The sequence below is a fragment of the Chrysemys picta genome, chromosome 1, assembly GCF_011386835.1.
Source record: "Chrysemys picta bellii isolate R12L10 chromosome 1, ASM1138683v2, whole genome shotgun sequence".
Lineage (NCBI taxonomy): Eukaryota > Metazoa > Chordata > Testudines > Emydidae > Chrysemys > Chrysemys picta.
Window position 1 is genome coordinate 198,438,560 of NC_088791.1, and position 18,617 is coordinate 198,457,176.

The 18,617-nt window shown below is 41.5% G+C and overlaps 1 protein-coding gene across 4 annotated transcripts in view; it reads left to right on the forward strand.

Annotated features, from left to right (window-relative positions):
- The window catches only part of SLC37A1 (solute carrier family 37 member 1), a 61,974-nt gene extending 46,880 nt beyond the window's left edge, over nt 1-15,094 (forward strand). For all 4 annotated transcript variants that reach the window (XM_065577901.1, XM_042851480.2, XM_005303700.5 and 1 more), the window contains 7 exons: nt 286-371; nt 1,431-1,479; nt 4,507-4,580; nt 6,566-6,644; nt 7,370-7,467; nt 10,122-10,174; nt 11,729-15,094. In XM_065577901.1, coding sequence (XP_065433973.1) covers nt 286-371; nt 1,431-1,479; nt 4,507-4,580; nt 6,566-6,644; nt 7,370-7,467; nt 10,122-10,174; nt 11,729-11,744 — 455 coding nt within the window. In that variant the 3' untranslated portion in view covers nt 11,745-15,094. The remainder of the gene's footprint in view (nt 1-285; nt 372-1,430; nt 1,480-4,506; nt 4,581-6,565; nt 6,645-7,369; nt 7,468-10,121; nt 10,175-11,728) is intronic.
- The last annotated feature ends 3,523 nt before the right edge of the window (nt 15,095-18,617 follow it).

Here is an 18,617-nt window from a genome sequence, read left to right on the forward strand (position 1 = left end):
CCTGGGTGTACAGATGCCTGAGAAGGAGACAATGAGGCAGACTACAGTGCCCGTCGCGGTTGTCCAGCTCAATCTAATCATTTGTGGCATAGATGATGATAATAAAGCTACTAACTCAAACTAGATTTTCAGTCGTATGCTCTGTGTGTGTGTGTTTATAATAGAAGTGTACCTTTACAACAATTACACTGGATTGCTGTAACTTTGGGGAAATATATGTCCAATTATAGTGCATAAAATGCTCATGAAATAACCTTTTTGTTCTTTAATGTCTCTTTTTTTCAGGTGGCATTTTGGCAGGCATGATATCAGATAGATTGGAAAAAAGGGCTTCAACCTGTGGAATGATGTTACTACTAGCAGCACCTGCCGTAAGATCTACTCTCCTTATTTTAGTTGTGCCCTTTTGTGCGACTGGGTGAGGTTTTGTGAGCATTTCCATTAGAGATTCCTGTTCTCAGCAATCTCTGACCATTCACCCCAGGCTGAAAGTTGCTCTGAAAAGTCTCCGCACAAGAGCCAACACAGAGATTTGGGCTGGTTTTAATAAATTAAATATGCCATTCTTTAGCACGTCATATGCTACAGGACTCTATGAAAAATTGTCACATTCAGCTGGCTTTGACAGCACTCACTAAAAATAATAATTTTCCCTCTGATACTCGCACCTTCTTGTCAACTGTTGGGAATGGGCCACATCCACCCTAACTGAATTGGCCTCGTTAGCACTGACCCCCTTCCCCCACTTGGTAAGGCATCTGATGAAGTGGGTTATATCCCACTAAAGCTTATGCCCAAATAAATTTGTTAGTCTCCAAGGTGCCACAAGGACTCCTCGCTGTTTTTATTGATACAGACTAACACGGCCACCCCTCTGAATCCTTTTACTCAGTTATTCAATTCTGAATCAGAATTGGGCAAGTGATTTGTCTTTTTGATTTCAAACAACCACCAAATAATCAAAATTGCCGGGTCTGTTAATGTTAGGAATCTGGCTGCCACATATGTGCAGTGTGATTTTTATAGTGTATGTCTACAATGCATACACTGATCTTGCCAGAATCAGCAGAACTCTGTGCTATGCTTTATTTGAAAGTGACAGGTTAAAAAATTATGGTCATATTAATTAGCTCTCTATGAGACAGGCAGCCTCATGGGGAAATTGACGGTGATTTCCATGCCAGGGGACTCCAGCACCAAAAATAACAAACAACTTTTCATCGCAAAGACAACTAGTATTTTTCATGTTGTGACATTAAGGAGATTTGTGTGTGTGTGTGAAAACCTACAATTCTGTGAAGAGCAGGGGCCTTAACTTCCTCTCATTCAACTTCAGTGGGAATTTATGCTGGTGAAAGCGTGAGATCAGAATCAAACTTTATTCTTCTGTTTTTACTACTGAAATGTTTACCCATTCATATCCATTACAGCTATACATGTTCTCTGCAATCAGTAAAATGGGCCTAGAAGCTACCATAGGTGAGAACTTAAATTACATTCTGCCTGCTTTTAACTGGACTTGATTTTCTTTTACTTTTGTTCCATTCACACTGATTTTTCTGGGGAAAAAGTCTAGAAACTAATTGTCTGCTTTTCAGAGGTGTTGAACACCTGCAGCTCCCATTGAAGTCAGTTGGATTTCTGCTTAGCCTCTTTAGAGGCCATGAACCACCTGGAATAAAAGGGCAGAGGACAGCATTTCGGTAGCACAGTAATTTCATTTCAGGCCATAGGAAAAATGATTACATTAGAGCTGGTCGAAACATGGAAAACCTCTTCCACAAAAAAATTGGAAAATTCAAAGCCCTTTTTATTTCAGGGGTTTCAAAAAGAAATGATATTTTTCCTCTATTCAATGTGTTTCATAAAAAAAAAATTGGAAAAACTTTTTGGTTTAAATGTTTTGGTTTTGCTTTTTGAGTTTCTCTTCTCCTTCACCCCATCCCCACTTTTATTCATTTCACTGCTGGTAAAGGGGAGGGAGGAAATCTGAGAGACAGACAGACGCACACACAAAACTAAGACATTTTCACCAAAAAAATTCCAATTTTGAAAAAAGACACTTTTTTGAAGGGGGGGACCCTTTGTTTGACCATTTTTGACCAGCTCTGAATTGCATCTAGCAGATTGTACCACAAAAGGGGCAGTCTGACAGAATAGGCTGAGGGGGAGGAGATCTCTGTGTGGCTCCCCTTGCAGAGTTTCTCCCCAGCCATTCTGTTGGAGGGGGATGTTCTCTAGGGCCTACCCCCAAAGCTGGAGGAGTCTCACATGCATGTGCTGCGTGGAAGCCTGTATTTGCCCCCCAGAGCTCCCCATCAAATTCCCTGGCAGTGCAGCTGAACTGGAATCGCACTCCCAGGACCTTCCATTGCCTTGCTGCCCCCGTGATTCCCCCCACCCCCTTAAATGAGGGTTCCCTTCCACTTAAGGACTTCTGCTAGCTAACACCTCCTCCAAGCTGTGTCACTACTTCCAGGGACTCTCTGTGGGACTGGAAGGAGGACGATGCCTTAGGAAGGGGAGGATGGTGTCCCTTCCACTCAGGAGGATGAGAATCATGCACAGAGTGGTTGGAAGTGTGATCTGAGCTATTGTTTGACTTACAGAAAGGCAGATTAAAAGTAGGAGTAGAGTTCATTCCTCTCAGCCTCAAACACTGATGAATCTTGAGAGCCTTTGTGGGGGGAAGGAGATAAGGAAATCCAAAGACAATAAAATACTCTTGAACTAATGGGAACAGTTTGATCTCCTTTTGAAAGCAGAAAGGAGCATAATTAACTTAAAAATCACACTTCTCTCTGCAAATGTTGTACCTATTATTGTTATAAGTAACCACTATAGCATCTTAGAAGAAAACCGTTTTTTAAAAAGTCTTGTGCAGTTTTAGCTTATACATTTGTATGTTGTACACCCACTTTCACCATTTTCCCTTTTTGCTCAAGTCTTTCAACTGGGGGAGAAAAACACTAGGGGAAAACAGGAAATGTATTTATAAAACCACAAAAATTATCCTGGGAACTCAGTAGCCAGGACTGTTCTGGAAACTATTTGCAATTCTATTTTAAATGAACAATATCTTTGTGAGTTTGCATTTTTAGGGGTCAGGAAAAATATTCCTTGAGTGGATTGGGGACTGAAGCATACTGATAGTGTGTAGAGAATTATTAGGAATTAGATGGTCAAATATTTCTGTAAGGAAGCTCAAATAGAGGCATGTAATTGTAAGGAGAATGCACCTCTGAGCTGACCCAGTGCCTCAAAATGTACACTGTCGGATAACTGTGTTTAAGGGTGTTGGGAGTCCTACTCTCTGGCTCATCGCAGACTAGAATCATTGTTACAAGGATACATCTCTGGGTGCCATAAGCATGACTGAGTTGAGATGGGACAGAGGGAATTTAATCAAGAAAAACTGACAGAACAGCATGCATCAACAAAAATGCTCTTGCCTCCCTGAGGCTGTGATAAGGGGCTTTTCTTTTTGCATGGCCAGGAAATGAGTGGAGGTGGGGAGTGAGAACCATGAATAACCAGTGAATAACACTGGTTTCTGTACCTGGAACTGAGAGTGCTTGATTCCCTCTTCCAAGTATCAGAGATGATTAAAGAGTCTTATAAACGTAAAGGGATTCTGACCTTTTGTTGGGATAAACTCAGTTTATTTGTGGCCTACTACCAAATACAAAAGGAGAGGAGTTGAAATGTGAAGGCAGTGTTGGTGATGAGGTTTTGTAAGTATGGCACAAGCATCCAAAGGCCCCGTTGAGCTTTGGAGCCCCATTGTGGTAGGCCCTGTACAAACAGATAAAGGACTCTTCTCCGCCCAGAAGGGTTTACAGTCTAAAAGCACAAGCAGCCGAAGAGCTGGGAGTGGACACATCATGTTCTCCACTGTGCTGGAAGCAAACGCCCCTTTGTGCTTAAATCTGTCCCTTGCTACCAGGGCCGGCTCCAGGCACCAGCCCACCAAGCATGTGCTTGGGGTGGCGCCTGGAGGGGGGCGGCGCGGTGGGGCACTCCGGCCCAAGAGCGGGGCTGCGACTGGGCTCGTCGCCCTCCCCGCGGCGCTCTGGACGCTGGGGACAGCGGAGCCGCAGCGGGCTCGCCGCCCTCCCCCCGGCGCTCCGGCCGGTCGGGGAGAGCGGAGAGCCACGGCGGGCTCGCCGCCGTCCCCCCAGCGCTCTGGCCGCCAGGGGCTCGCCGCCCTCCCCCCGGCACTCTGGCCGCTGGCAGCTCTCCGCCCTGCTCCCGGCGCTCTGGCCCTAGGGCGGCAAAAAAGCCCTGCTTGCTACTGAGATGGCTTTTTACCCTTGTTTTCCTTGGTAGCCATTTTGAAGCAAAATTGTACTTCCCATGAATATACTCTTGTATTTACATTGCATTTATTAAAGACATATAGTATGTTAAATGATCAAGGTCTAGATCATCACGTGGGATTGTGATTATAAATAACATCAATTCTGGAAACTTCGTGTTTACTTTTCTTCATCGAACTTCCAACAGTTATGCTGCTTATCAGTGGAGCCCTGGTGAACGGTCCTTATGCACTGATCACAACTGCGGTCTCAGCCGACTTGGTGAGTTTGGCTCTTTTGTTTTACATTTAGCAGACAGACTCGCTCGTTTGCTCTCATTTGCGGGGGGAAGCCTGGGGGTTTCTGTGATGAGTAGTAAATGTGTGTAAAGCATTGAGGGCTCAATTCTGCGTAGTACAGATGTGGTGTGTGTGTTGCACTTTTGTGTACAAGGTAAAGAGTAATGAGCAGGATGGGGAGCATTAAAGAAATCAACCCTGCGTTAATACTGATAATTACTGCTGCCTCCTAAGAAGAGAGATCAAAGAGGGGATCTCTTAGATAAACACTTCATGTGCATGCTGAGGATCACACATAAGGCCACAGGACACGTGCCATTTGCCACCCACATCCTGCACTTTTTTTACCCTGCACCTTTGAGAGTAAGGGACCAGGTGTGCAATGGGCTGGAGACTTATCTCCATTAGGTGTGGAGGGCACTGCCTGGTGCTTGCCCTTCCTTGTGCTCATGTTAGCCTCTGCTCACCCATATACTGCACCCCAGTCAGCCTGTGCTCCCTGCCACAACAGGCCCTGCAGGCTTGTGGTCTGACTGCAGCAGATGCTCCATGAAAACATTGCCCCAGGTACCTTTTCTTCAATTTTGCTTCTCAATGCTAGGTAAATGTATTGCTTTGAAAGGTGCTGGATGGTGGGAGCCCCACAGAGTGAGGTCATTCACCAGCAGAATAGGTAGAGGAAAGGCAGCGGAATTTAAATCCACACCCCATCCCATCCCAGCATTCCTCCTGAGCCTCCTTCGTGATCAAAAGGGAGCACCGGTAGGGTTAAGAGAATGCTCCCCCTTCAGGACCATTCAATCAATAGCCTCATTGCTGTGACTGGCAGCTAGACTGTAGGATCTTGTCACATAGACACCTGCCCTCTGGGAGCTGGACAGAAGCCGCCAACTGATTTTCTCATATTTCACTAAACAACCATCTGACACTAATGACTTTAGGCGACTGGTGACCTAGACTGAATTCTCCTCAGTGCCCTGAGTAAATGAAAGGCTCTGTCTTCTTAACAATCCTCTGAGCCATTCAGTCTCCTATATACCAAGTTATAAAATTGTTCCTATGATCATTCGTTTTGCTCTGCAGTCCTATTGAATAACTGGCCTAATGAAAATGGCCTTCACAACTACTTCCTTTTGGTGCCTTTTGACTCAATAACCTGCTGAGTGGCCCTTTTTATGGCTTTTATCATTGATACTCTAGCTTTGTTAGTATTCTTGTCCAACTAGTGATTCTCTCCTATTCTGCAGAGCTTTCTGATATCAACAATGGCTGTACTGACAGACCACTATGCAGTTTCAGAGAAAAATTGCAGGCTTCAGGCACAACCCATTCTGCCTGAACACCTTGCATGCAGAATAGAAGGGGTTATTTATAAAGAACATCATTAAAATAGATTGGTCATGGGGGATTTTTTTTAAGCAATGATAAAAGGGTCTTGTCCATACCTATGGAACGCTACTTGGTAACGTTCATGCTAACATGTTCATACCTGACTAACCTAATTGCCTTCTATGATGAGATAACTGGCTCTGTGGATGAGGGGAAAGCAGTGGACGTGTTATTCCTTGACTTTAGCAAAGCTTTTTGATATGGTCTCCCACAGTATTCTTGCCAGCAAGTTAAAGTAGTATGGGCTGGATGATAAGGTGGATAGAAAGCTGGCTGGATCGTCGGGCTCAACGGGTAGTGAGCAATGGCTCCATGTCTAGTTGGCAGCCGATATCAAGCGGAGTGCCCCAAGGGTCCTGGGGCTGCTTTTGTTCAATATCTTCATTAATGATCTGGAGGATGGCGTGGATTGAGGTCCCTTCCAACCCTGATATTCTATGATTCTATGATTTTCTATGTATTTGTCCATTATTTCATGATATGTTTTTCTATGGGAAAGGCCAAGAGTATGACGCAGATACATGGCCATTTCCCAGGCTCATCTGTAAATGGTTCTGAAATGAATATTTGTCACTGTAGGGTACCCATAAAAGTCTGAAAGGAAATGCAAGAGCCCTGTCCACAGTTACGGCTATCATCGATGGAACAGGTTCTGTAGGTAAGCTATCGTTCGGAAGCTGCCTGCCTTATCTGCAATAGGCTTTCTGTGGCTCTAAGTGCTAGAGAATTACAGTGTAGTTCTGCTCTGAAAGTGGACTAAAGCTGGCATCAAGGAGTTCCATGTCTGTGTCTCAATGATTTGCACATCACGTGTGCGCAGTTTGCATATAAAAAGATGGCTCCCTCCCCCCGCAACTGCCAGTGCTACAAAATCAACTCAGGCTCTTTATCAAGCTGGATTCTCTCCATGTCACACCTGGCCAGTACTAAGCATCACTTTGGGAGTGCGGAATGGGCAAAGACGGCTTTAGGCCTCCTTTGTACTTTCCCAGGCTTGGTGGTGGTGGGCTGGTCCCCAGCACAAATTAGAACAGTATACTGTTCTGGGTACCTGAGATCAAGGATGCCTTGGTTATGCCCTCTGCACCAGCAGTGGTGAGGGAGGCAGAGATCCACCGTGATAGACCTACACAACCTGCAGACACCTCTAACCAAGGGGAATCATCCACTGGCCATCCAGCTACACCAGTGTTATGGCAGCTTTGCAGCCATATATACTGTCTATAAACCTTATGGATCCTCTTACAAATGTATGCCAAAATGGGTTTGCTTTTATGAAGGTTGAAACTGAGTAAAATATCCAAACACAGAATATCTTGTCATAGGAACTAGTAATGTTTCCATCTCAGAATTTGAACATGTTGTGTCATTATTGTATTTTAGGTGCTGCTCTCGGGCCTCTGTTAGCTGGTCTCATCTCTCCCTCTGGTTGGAACAATGTATTTTACATGCTAATGGTGGCAGATGCATGTGCCTTATTAGTAAGTCTAAATAAAACATTTAGTGCCATATTTCTTTCTTATAAAGCCCTTTGTGTTAAAATGGAAATTTCCTCCTTGTAGTGTGATTTGCATATTCTATTATTGAGTGGGAAGTTTCCATTCATATTGTAGAGTTCTTTTTGTTTGTTTTTTTTATTTAAAGAACTAAGATGAGCATTTTGAAATTCTTGTTGAACTTTGAAGCCGGAGAGCAGATTAGCTTCAATGGGTGATATCTGTATGCAGTAGCTCACCAAAGGGATTGCCACAAACATAGTTGGAAGCAAAAATTCACATCAGTTTTGGCCCACAGAAGAATTCTTCTGTTTTTTCTCTTAAAGGCAGCACCGAAGCAGCAATGCCAATTTACTGAAATAGTAACACATTTTGCTGCATTGCCACAGAGTCAGTATCACCATGGTAATTCAACTGTTAAGAATGAATGCTTCACGTATTCCAATTGGGTGTCCATCACATCTTTCTCCTGTTTGACAAAGTGTAATGGATGGGATGATCTGAAAAGAGGCTGTTTCTGACTTGTCCTATTTTATCTTATCTAGGCAGATTGTCTTCTGTGGTGTTTAAGGCACAAAATAAGGAGTCAGGAGATCTGTGGACTAATTACTTGCTGGTGTAACTATTAAAGTCCGTGGTGTTACAGCAGCAGAGAATATAGTCTGGAGGTTCTGTTTCTAATTTTGCCACAGATTTCCTGAATGCGCTTCGTCAAATCTCTTAACTTCTATGTGCCTCTTGTTTGCCCCTCTGCCAAGGGAGGATGACATTATTGACCCACCTCAGAGAGGGTTAGGGAAGGTTCATTTATTAATCCTTTGTAAAGTGCGTTGGTATCACTTGCTGGAAGGTGATGACAGAAGGGCTAAATTTTTGTTAGACACGTCAGAATCAGGCCCCTGTCTGATCTGCATGGACAGTCCCGTATGCCATACAGTTCCATTGAATTCAGTCACGTACATGCAGGGAAGGTAGGGTGACCAGACATCCCGATATTAGGGGCTTTGTCTTAGATAAGCAACTATTATCCCCACCACACCCTGTCCCGATTTTTCACATTTGCTATATGGCCACCCTAAGGGAAGCAGTCCCCCTGTGAGGGTCAGATTGCACATCTCTAACTCAAGAAAAAGGTTGGTTTGTTGCCAAGTTGTTCCACATTATAGAGTAAGATGTTTGGAAATTAATAAATAAAATGGACAAGTTAGTCAGATTTCAAGAGGCACTCCCACAAATATTCAGTAGTTTTTAGATTGTAGCTCTTTTAGTACACCAAGAGACTGCGTTCATGTTGCTATGGCCCAGTACAAGATCCAATTCTTTTGAAGGAGCTGAATGTCCCTTTCCATCATAGATGGAAACCTCTGCTTCCCACTTGCTGGGTCCTATCAAATGAATGAATGTGTGTTTATACATGACTGCATAACTTCTTTACTCAGCCATTACTGGTGCTGCCAGGATTTATATTGGCCAGTGGGTAAATTCCTTGTCAGGGTGATAAATCCGGCTATTGGAACCTTTTTTCCTTTTTTGCCCCAATATAACAAATAGAGCTTTTAAGATCTATATTTTAAACTGATTTTTTTTCCAAAAGTGCATGAGGGAATTAGGCCTTTGAATTCAATTGAATTCCAATGGGAATTAAATGTGCAAAGGGGGAGTAGGTGCCTTGAAAAATCACAGCCTTCATTTCTAAGACTAGTTGTAACTGGTTCACACTGATAATAGCCAAAAAACATAGAAGATTGAAATTTTCTTAGCATGGGTTTTTCATCAAACATCGTCTGTAAGATCACTCTTCTGTTTCCTCTTGATGGAGGGCTGTATTAATTGGTATACCTATGACAATAAGTATAAAGGGCCTGATCCTGCAGTCAGTAATGGACCTGAGTAAGTTTAATTGCTTACAGGATTAGACCCAAATGTGTGTCTCAGAGCAATGGTGGTATAATAGATACCATTTTTCTTGCAGTCTTGGGCTCCCTCTGCTGGTCTCATCAGAGTCTTGCTGGTACAATAATAAAATAGTTATTGTTAGAACTGGTAAAAAATGGTGAGGCAGGGTGGACAATCACCATGAATTTCACTCATTTTCATTCCACAGATTTAGAAGTGGAACAATTTTTTTGTTTGAAATAGTAATCCCAAATGTTTGGGAATTTGGGGCAGGGTTGTTGATGTGGGATGGGGGTTTTCTCCAGTTTTCCTTCCTCTTCCCCTCCACCCAACTTTGCCACTGAAAAGGTGGGCAGAAGGGGGGGGGGAAAGGTATGTAGGGAGAGGAAGAGAAAACATAATTTGAAAAAAACAGCAGTTTTTGTTTTTTCAATTTTGTCACAATGCGGGTGGGATTGCAAAAATGTTCTATTTTGAAAAATGTCCAGTCCTCCAGTCCTTGCATAACCTCTGGATCCTTGCTGATACAGAGAAAGACTTTGATTTAGCTCCTCTCACGTGAGTGGTACAAATTAATCTTCCAACCATTGACTGAACATATGAGAATATAATGGGTTTCCATTCGGTCGAACTGGGATAACAATAAATGAAGAATTCAGAGTAGCAGTGTGCGTTTGACACTGAAAACTTAGCTGAGTGGTTCACCTGTCTAGATATTTAACCCAGATTTGTTTTTTGTACAGTTCTTACTCCGTCTTATACGAAAAGAACTCCAGTGTAAGATGGACCAGACCTTGTAAGTCTGTTACTTGTGTTTTTCTATATGATGATTAAATGTTTTCATATGTCATTCTTGGCTTCTCCACCTTTGATGTGCTCCTTCTCCTTGCAGAAATCATGGATTCTTCCTTTATGTGCATGTACCTTAATCTGTGGGATTTTTCTGTTTTGTAAAGAGTAACCTCTTTTTCTTTAAATCATGAAAATCTTTCTTAAAAACTATTTTTTAAAACAGTAGAGAAAATTGAGTTCTCTGTCACATTCTCTGTACATTTTCTCCAAAAGGTGGGGCCCTCTTAATTTATCACCCTTGAGTGTGAAACTTGGCAATATGAGGTTTTTGGTTGGTTGGTGGTGGAATTATTTTAATAGCTCAATTTGTACTTTTTTTCAGAAGTTGGCAGGAAGGAAAGGGTGGTTCAATAATGATCTGGAGGATGGCGTGGATTGCAGCCTCAGCAAGTTTGCAGATGACACTAAACTGGGAGGAGTGGTAGATACGCTGGAGGGTAGGGATAGGATACAGAGGGACCTAGACAAATTAGAGGATTGGGACAAAAGAAATCTGATGAGGTTCAACAAGGACAAGTGCAGAGTCCTGCACTTAGGATGGAAGAATCCCATGCACTGCTACAGACTAGGGACCGAGTGGCTAGACAGCAGTTCTGCAGAAAAGGACCTGGGAGTTACAGTGAACGAGAAGCTGGATATGAGTCGACAGTGTGCCCTTGTTGCCAAGAAGACTAACAGCATATTGGGCTGTATAAGTAGGAGCATTGCCAGCAGATCGAGGGATGTGATCATATCCCTTTATTCAGCATTGGTGAGGCCTCATCTGGAGGACTGTGTCCAGTTTTGGGCCCCACACTACAAGAAGGATATGGAAAAATTGAAAAGAGTCCAGTGGAGGGCAACAAAAATGATTAGGGGGCTGGAGCACATGATTTATGAGGAGAGGCTGAGGGAACTGGGATTGTTTAGCTTGCAGAAGAGAAGAATGAGGGGGGAATTTGATAGTTGCTTTCAACTACCTGAAAGGGGGTTCCAAAGAGGATGGATCTAGACTATTCTCAGTGGTACCTGATGACAGAGCAAGAAATAATGGTCTCAAGTTGCAGTGGGGGAGGTTTATGTTGGATATTAGGAAAAACTTTTTCACAAGGAGGGTGGTGAAGCACTGGAATGCATTACCTAGGGAGGTGGTGGAGTCTCCTTCCTTGGAGGTTTTTAAGCCCTGGCTTGACAAAGCCCTGGCTGGGATGATTTAGTTGGGGATTGGTCCTGCTTTGAGCAGGGGGTTGGACTAGATGATCTCCTGAGGTCCCTTCCAACCCTGATATTCTATGATTCTATGATTTTAAACCAGTGTAAACCCAGAGAAGTTCCACTAAATCAATGGAGTTATACAAAAGTAAAACGAGTGCAAGTGAAATCAAAATCAGGTCCCTCATCTGTAAATATAGCATAGAATAGGAAAGTGTATAACAAAGAATGTGGACAGCATTTTGAATTTATTGATATCTTATTATGCACTGCTTCCAAACTTCTCATATTAGGTATTTTTTCACAGGTTTAAGGAACACTGACTTATGATATTTCAGACATGGAATTAAGGTCTTCATGTGTGATCAAAACTACGCCCTCAAAAGACTGTGGAATAAATTATTCTGTATTTGTGATTTGTCTTGTGGAGCGTTTTGCACATTTACCAGGACAGGATTGAGAAATTCAGCTGGTGAATTCCTGGTGAAGTTTTTTTGTTTTTGTTTTGTTTCCTGTTTGCACATACATCAGTCTCTCAGGATGGTGACTGTTTATCACATGAAGAGACAGAAGCTTTGGGAAGCTGTATGCCTTAACTGAGCCAAAAAAGAAATACCAAGTGCCTTTTGATTCATGTTGATAGGATATTTTAAGTAAACCTTAAACTGCTTATTTTTAACAAACTGCAAGGAGATTTGAGAATAGAGCACAAAGAAGAAAATGAACTCTCTTCGGATGCTTCAGCAGTGGAATGTGCCAATGGTATTAGCAAAGCATTTGTGAGCGAAGTGTCCTTTTAAGAACATAAGAACGGCCATACTGGGTCAGACTAAAGGTCCATCTAGCCCAGTATCCTGTCTTCCGACAGTGGCCAATGCCAGGTGCCCCAGAGAGAATGAATAGAACAGGTAATCATCAAATGATCCGTCCCCTGTCACCCATTTATGCCACCTCTTAAAAGATAAGGTCATCACACTATGTGAAAGTACCAGCTGTCTCAGATTCACTGCTATTCAATATCCTGAAGCAGTTTAAACAGTAAGAAAGTAGTCCGACCATATTATCAGACTTTCACTACAGCACTAACTTATCCTACACTGTAAAATCCCCAGGGCAGCATTCCGCTCTTTTATGTATAATATATTGGAACTTGTACATAAGTAGTTACAATGTGCTGTAAAAAAGTAGCCTCCACTAGCCCCCTGGATGGGGAGTTTTGCTCATTTGGGGTTGTCAGAAAAGGAGACTCAAACAACAAAGAGGCTTATTATGATGGCGCATTTCCTGTCAGGAGTTCTAATGATTTGTAGGGCATTATACACGGGTTGTACAAACTTTAGAGAATTGTTTTATTGTTAATTCTATAGGCTTCTTTGGAGTTGCAGGTTATTTTTAATTTGGAGGGCAAAGGCATTGTCTCACCTGTGACTGAAGCTTTAGCACTAGCTGCCTTTTTTTGTTTTGTTTTGTTTTGTTTTTAATGGGTGAACAAAAAATTGGCTGGTTTAAACCCTGATCCTGAAATGGTGTTGAGTTCAAGCACCCATTGACTTCAATGGGGCTGGATGCAGTGCAGGGAGTCTGTCCACTCAGAGCTCACTGCAGGATCAGGACCTTAATCATAGCACCAAAAATCTGTCAAAAAACTAATGTTGCAGTCCAAGTTTAGAGTCAAAGTATATGGTTTAAAAAAAAAAAAAACCTGACCCACATACTGGACATAAAGTCGAGAGAGGAAATTCAGAGGTTCCTGTAAGTGCAAGTGTTAGTGTTTTCATAATACACTGTTTCTTCTTGATCTGACAGTTTTTAATCTCCTTCCAATAGAAGACAAGCTTCTGGTGAATATTTGTAAGATGTACAATAATATTAAAGGGAATTTCTATAAAAGAGATGTTTATTATGTTGACTATAAAGGTTAAATAGACTTAAGCTGTATATTGTTATAATGTGTATTTATTAAACCTCTGCAGAACTGTTCTTCTGAATTTTTTGCTTTTTTAACTTTTTTACAAAACACTGTGGTACTGTACATACCTCACTTGCTTAACAAAATAACCTTTTTTTAAAATAACCCTTCAGAACATACAAAGAAATTTCTTCTTTCTCATCAACTTCTTGTTTGCATTTTTGGTTCTGGCACAAAGCTTAATCTTTTTGAGTTGTTTTGGGTGATGGTGTTTTTTGTTTTTGTTTTAAATCCTTTAACTTTTGAGCAGTTGTTCTTGAACTCATGCTTTTCTCATGTTTTTTTGCATTTTTGGCCCTGATTCAGCAAAGCGCTTAGGCACGTGCTTAAATGCCATTGACTTGAACAAGACTTCACAAATGCTTAAAGCTAAGCACTTGCCTATGCACTTTGTTGCAAATAAAGGTCCCTACTCAGCAAAGAATCGGCCTCAATCCAATAGATTTATGCATGTGCCAAAGTCCATGTGTGATCCATGCCAGACAACGGTCTATGTCCTGCAAAGATTTACGTAAATGCTTAACGTCACACATTGTGAACAGATTCATTAAAATCAATAGGACCGCACACACTGCATAAAGATAAGCACATGCCTAAGTCTTTGCAGGATTCAGGCCGTAGTTGTCAAAACCGTTTTACTCTTAAACTCCACCATTTGCAAGTAGTTGTTTTTAAAGCTTTGTCACTCCAGCTAAAGTCTTATGTTAAAGTGCTTCTAACTGTATTAGTTGATAACAGAATTATACTGTTAAGATGTTTAGTGTATTCCAATTTTAAGTGTTTCCTTCTTAGGAGCTGACATTATTCATTTCATTTTTTATTTTTTTGCAATATAAGAGCCCACATGTGAGGCAGTGAATGTGTCCCAGGCAGGACTAAGAGCCCTCCCTCCCACTGACTGCACTGGTGAATTAGAGCTCTCAGCTACTCCCATTGTGTCCTTTATGGTTCGGAAGTTTAGATTCTTTTGAATTTACACAATCCTTGCAGTTCACTTAACTCATGTGGGATTTTCTTCAGTGTTGTGATATTCTCTTTACCACTTTATTTGGGGTTGAGTGGGAGAATCCACATCTGTAAATAAAAAAAAAAAAACCACTAAAATGTTAGCCAGCAAATTAAATGTCAAGATATGTTGAGGAATAACAAACCTGGTGAAGCATTAATGATATTTTCTAAGGTGCTAGGAAATTGATTAATTTCTGTGCCAGGAAAAAAATTTGTCGTCATATGGAATTCCCTGTTCATTAAGGCCAAAGAGTTTTGTCTGTAACAGGAATTCTGCCTGACTAAGAACAGCAGGATCAGGCTTAAAATTTCCAAAGGGCCCTCAGCCTAACCTCTAAATGTGTTCACAGTTTGCATGTGTAATCATTTTCCGGTGCAGATAATTAAATTTGAAGGCCTAACTCCCATACCTAATTTGCCCATGGAGAAGGAATTTGGTCACTTCTCTTTTATAATCATCCCTAAAATTCCTTGCATTCTGACCAAACAGTGCATTTTGTTAGCTTCTGGTGTCAATACTCATTCACCTGGGGGTGAACAAATCTGGTGACAAATGTGTACAGGAATGTAGAAGTGTGGTAGTCACAGTAGGCTTAATATCTGAATGTGAAGTGTTTCCATTTTAAATACTGATTATTTGCAGATTAAAATATTTTTTCATAGCATATATTGAATAAAGATGGATTCTGTATTTAAGTTTAAAATGTGGATTGCTTTTTTCCTCTTTTATATCTTAATAAGGAAATTGTCCATTTCCTGCCTGTGAGAGTAGCCCCTTTCTTGCGGAAGTAGTGGAGATAATTTATTAAGGAAAACAAACTAGAATCTTTCTTTCAGACACAGTGGCTTTCTTACCTGAAAGTAGAATTAGACACCTTGGAGCAGGATGCAATGACCAATGTGACCATTAGAGAGACAATGTGGGTGAGGTAATAGCTTTTATTAGACCAATTTCTATCAGTGAGAGACATTAAGCCTTCCTCTCTGTCCTGTGTGAAAGCAGACACTCAAGAAAGGAGACAGGGCCCAGCACTTCTTAAACTAGTTACCTTAGAGTGCCATTTAAACTCTGTCTATTATGTCCCATCTGTTCTTGGATATATAGTCCATATATGCAGACAATGAATATTCCTGTCTTCCCCCCTTTACTGTGCCCCATCTTTTCTCCTTTTCCTCCTCTCTGTTCCCAGCCCTCTCAAGAATTTCATGGTCTTGATCAACTTACAGTGTTTAATGTTGTGTGACTCTCCTAGAGATATAATGGGATTAAAAGCACTTCTGCATGGGGGGAAAATGCTAGGAGGTGAAAGCAAGTTTCCAGTTAAGAAAGCTTTGCAAAATTACATCAGAAGAAAGATTTCCATGTGTCTAAAATACTTCTAAAGAAAATATTGGGGGCAGGGGTGCGACCCTGGAATCTAGTACTTTTTATGGGGGGAGAAGGGGAAGGAGCAAGAGATGAAGAAATGAACAAGTATAAAAAAAAATTCACTTTGATGTACAAAAAAATGGAAGCCCTGAGGTGGGTTAGAAAAATACAAAGGCCCATATAGTACAGAGCAATTTCAAATGGTTTTGGTAAGTGCAATCTGTAACTGTGGCACTCAGCCTTACAGAGCTAGAGAGCTACTGCAGCATCACAGAGATATAGAGCCATAGCAAAATAAATTGAGAGAAATGTTCAGTCCATCTGTCTGGGTGTTTGTAGACAGACACACACGCACACACAGGTTTGACCTCCAGCAGGTCATATACTTGTCACTGCAGTGCAGACATGAAGCTGGTGTCCTGGAATGCAAACTTTATGGGGGAATTCCTTTGAGAATTCCTGAACCACTTCCTTCTCTAGTGAGGTTCCCAATGGGACAGCTTCCAAAAACCATGTGGCATAGTCCACTATTACTAGAATGAATGTATGTCTTCCTTTATCGAATCAAAAGACTCATCCTAATCTTCCCAAAAGGCTACTTCTCACTAGAACCAAGGGAACTAGAAGAGCCTGGTAACTGTCTGAGCCACTTTCTGGCACTCTGGATGGGAGGCACAAAAACTAGTCATTTCATGATGAGCCATCAAGACTGCAACCAATCTCTGTAGACTCTTCTCCCTTCCCATGTGGCCAGCAGAGGGTATGATATCAACAAGCCATAGAACTTCCCTTTGAACTAGTTTCAAGAATGATGTCCGATATAACGTTTTTGGATAAATTGGTCCACTCAATAAAACAACTCATTTCTCAACTTGAAATGAGGAAACTAGGTGGCCAATCTTTCACAAGTTACCACCCTATTTACCATAAATCACTGGTGGTGTGCCTCCCTGAGGTTCTTCTCACTCCCGCTCTGCCACTAGATTAAATTGTTCCCCGAGAACGTCTGGTTCTAGGCTAGCAATTGATCCATATAGTAACCGGGTCTCAGAGGCCTTGAAAGTGAAAGCTGATTCCTTATTTAGATTGTAAACCTTCAGTTTAGGGACTGTCATTTACTATGTGTTTGTACAGTGCCTAGCACAATGAGGCCCTGATCCTAACTGGAGCTTTTAGACACATTCTGAATGAAAATAATAAAGAATATCTAACCATGCCTTGTAACTGGTTTGGCTGGTCCTTCTTCCTTCCAGCTCTCTTTGCACTAGGCCATCCGAGAATGCATTGCCTCACATCCTGCTTTTGCTGCTCCATGCCCAGGCCCTGCAGAAACTCCGTCCTCTCTGGAGCACTATGGGATAGCCGCCTACATTTTCCCAGAACTGATTAATACAAACAAGGTAGGTGCAGATGTACAAACATGGTTGTGATGGCAGTAAAGCTGCTGCGTGGACACAAAGTGAACCATGTTGCCTGTAACCAGTGCAGGTGAATATGTCCCTCTCCCACCATATTAAAACGTGACTTGATAACATGACTTCAGACATTTTAGCCTGCATGTTGTCAGGGCTTTTGGGTTATGCTAAGCTAACTCGATTGAGGTAACCCTACTGGAAAAAACATACCCATTTAGCCAATCAAGCAAGGGTCTGGTAGTTTACAAAACCATGGTTCAAACTTCTAGTGAGGACAAAGGTAAAGGAAGTAACTTAAATCTACTGAAAGTGCCCCGGGAGAAGTGCTGTATTAAAACAGATGGGACCTTTGGCTCCTAGGATTTCTTTTCTCATTCCAGTGCTTATATTCCTATATAATACAAATAGCAAATGTGATGTGAACACAGGCTTATGGAGGGGCTTCAGTGCTTTGAGTTTGGCAACAGAATACAAAGATGAAAGAAACATAGCAAAAATGTAAACTTCTGTATCTCATTACAGTCCATCTTCCAGATAGCCAAATTACTGTAAATACATTCCAGTGTCAGTCTTTCCTTTTTCATCTAATTGAAATAAAATTAAAAAGAATAATAACTCTGGAACTTTGCTTATCAAATCATGAGAGCCTAAATGGAAGCCATAATAGCATTAACCATCCATTGTTTGTGTATACCTCTTGGGATGTAAGTCTCTTTAACTCTGGCAGATGCTGCTGTAAATTCCCTGGAAATGCCCATCTCTGTTGCTTGAAAAAGTGAAGTTTTATTTTTAATGGCATTTCACCTTCAAATACTAAAGAGACCACACTGAAGATTTTTTTGTCTTCAGCCTCCTGCAAGGGGTACATGTGGCATTTTAAAGAACAAAACAAAAAACTCCTGTTGTGGTGGTTCTTGCATCTCAATAAAGGAATTTCAGATAGGATTCCTCCTTACATTTGTAAAAGTTATTCCATATGTTGAGTGTATATGTCTCAGGTATGAAGACTTTAGAACAATATTGGGGATGTCTAATTTATATTTATGCTGATGTCCTATTAATTCAGACTTTCTCAGTGACCTCTTAATAGATTTAGACTTACAATTCCATTTAGTCATCACCACTCATAGGTTCCTGCAGTGGTCAATATACAGGATTGCTAATGTTAAAAGTGACAAGGAGGGTGAGGTAATATCTTTTATTGGACCAACTTGTGTTGGTGAAAGAGCTCAAAAGCTTGTCTCTCTCACCAACAGAAGTTGGTCCAATATAAGATATTCTCTCACCCACCTTGTCTCTCTAATATCCTGGGACCAACATGGCTATGATGACACTGCAAACATCTGTTATAAATGTTGTTCAAAGTCAGACTGACCTAGTATATTATAGAAGTCAATGGATGTTCAGAGTTGTTGGATGTTTTCAAACCTGGGTC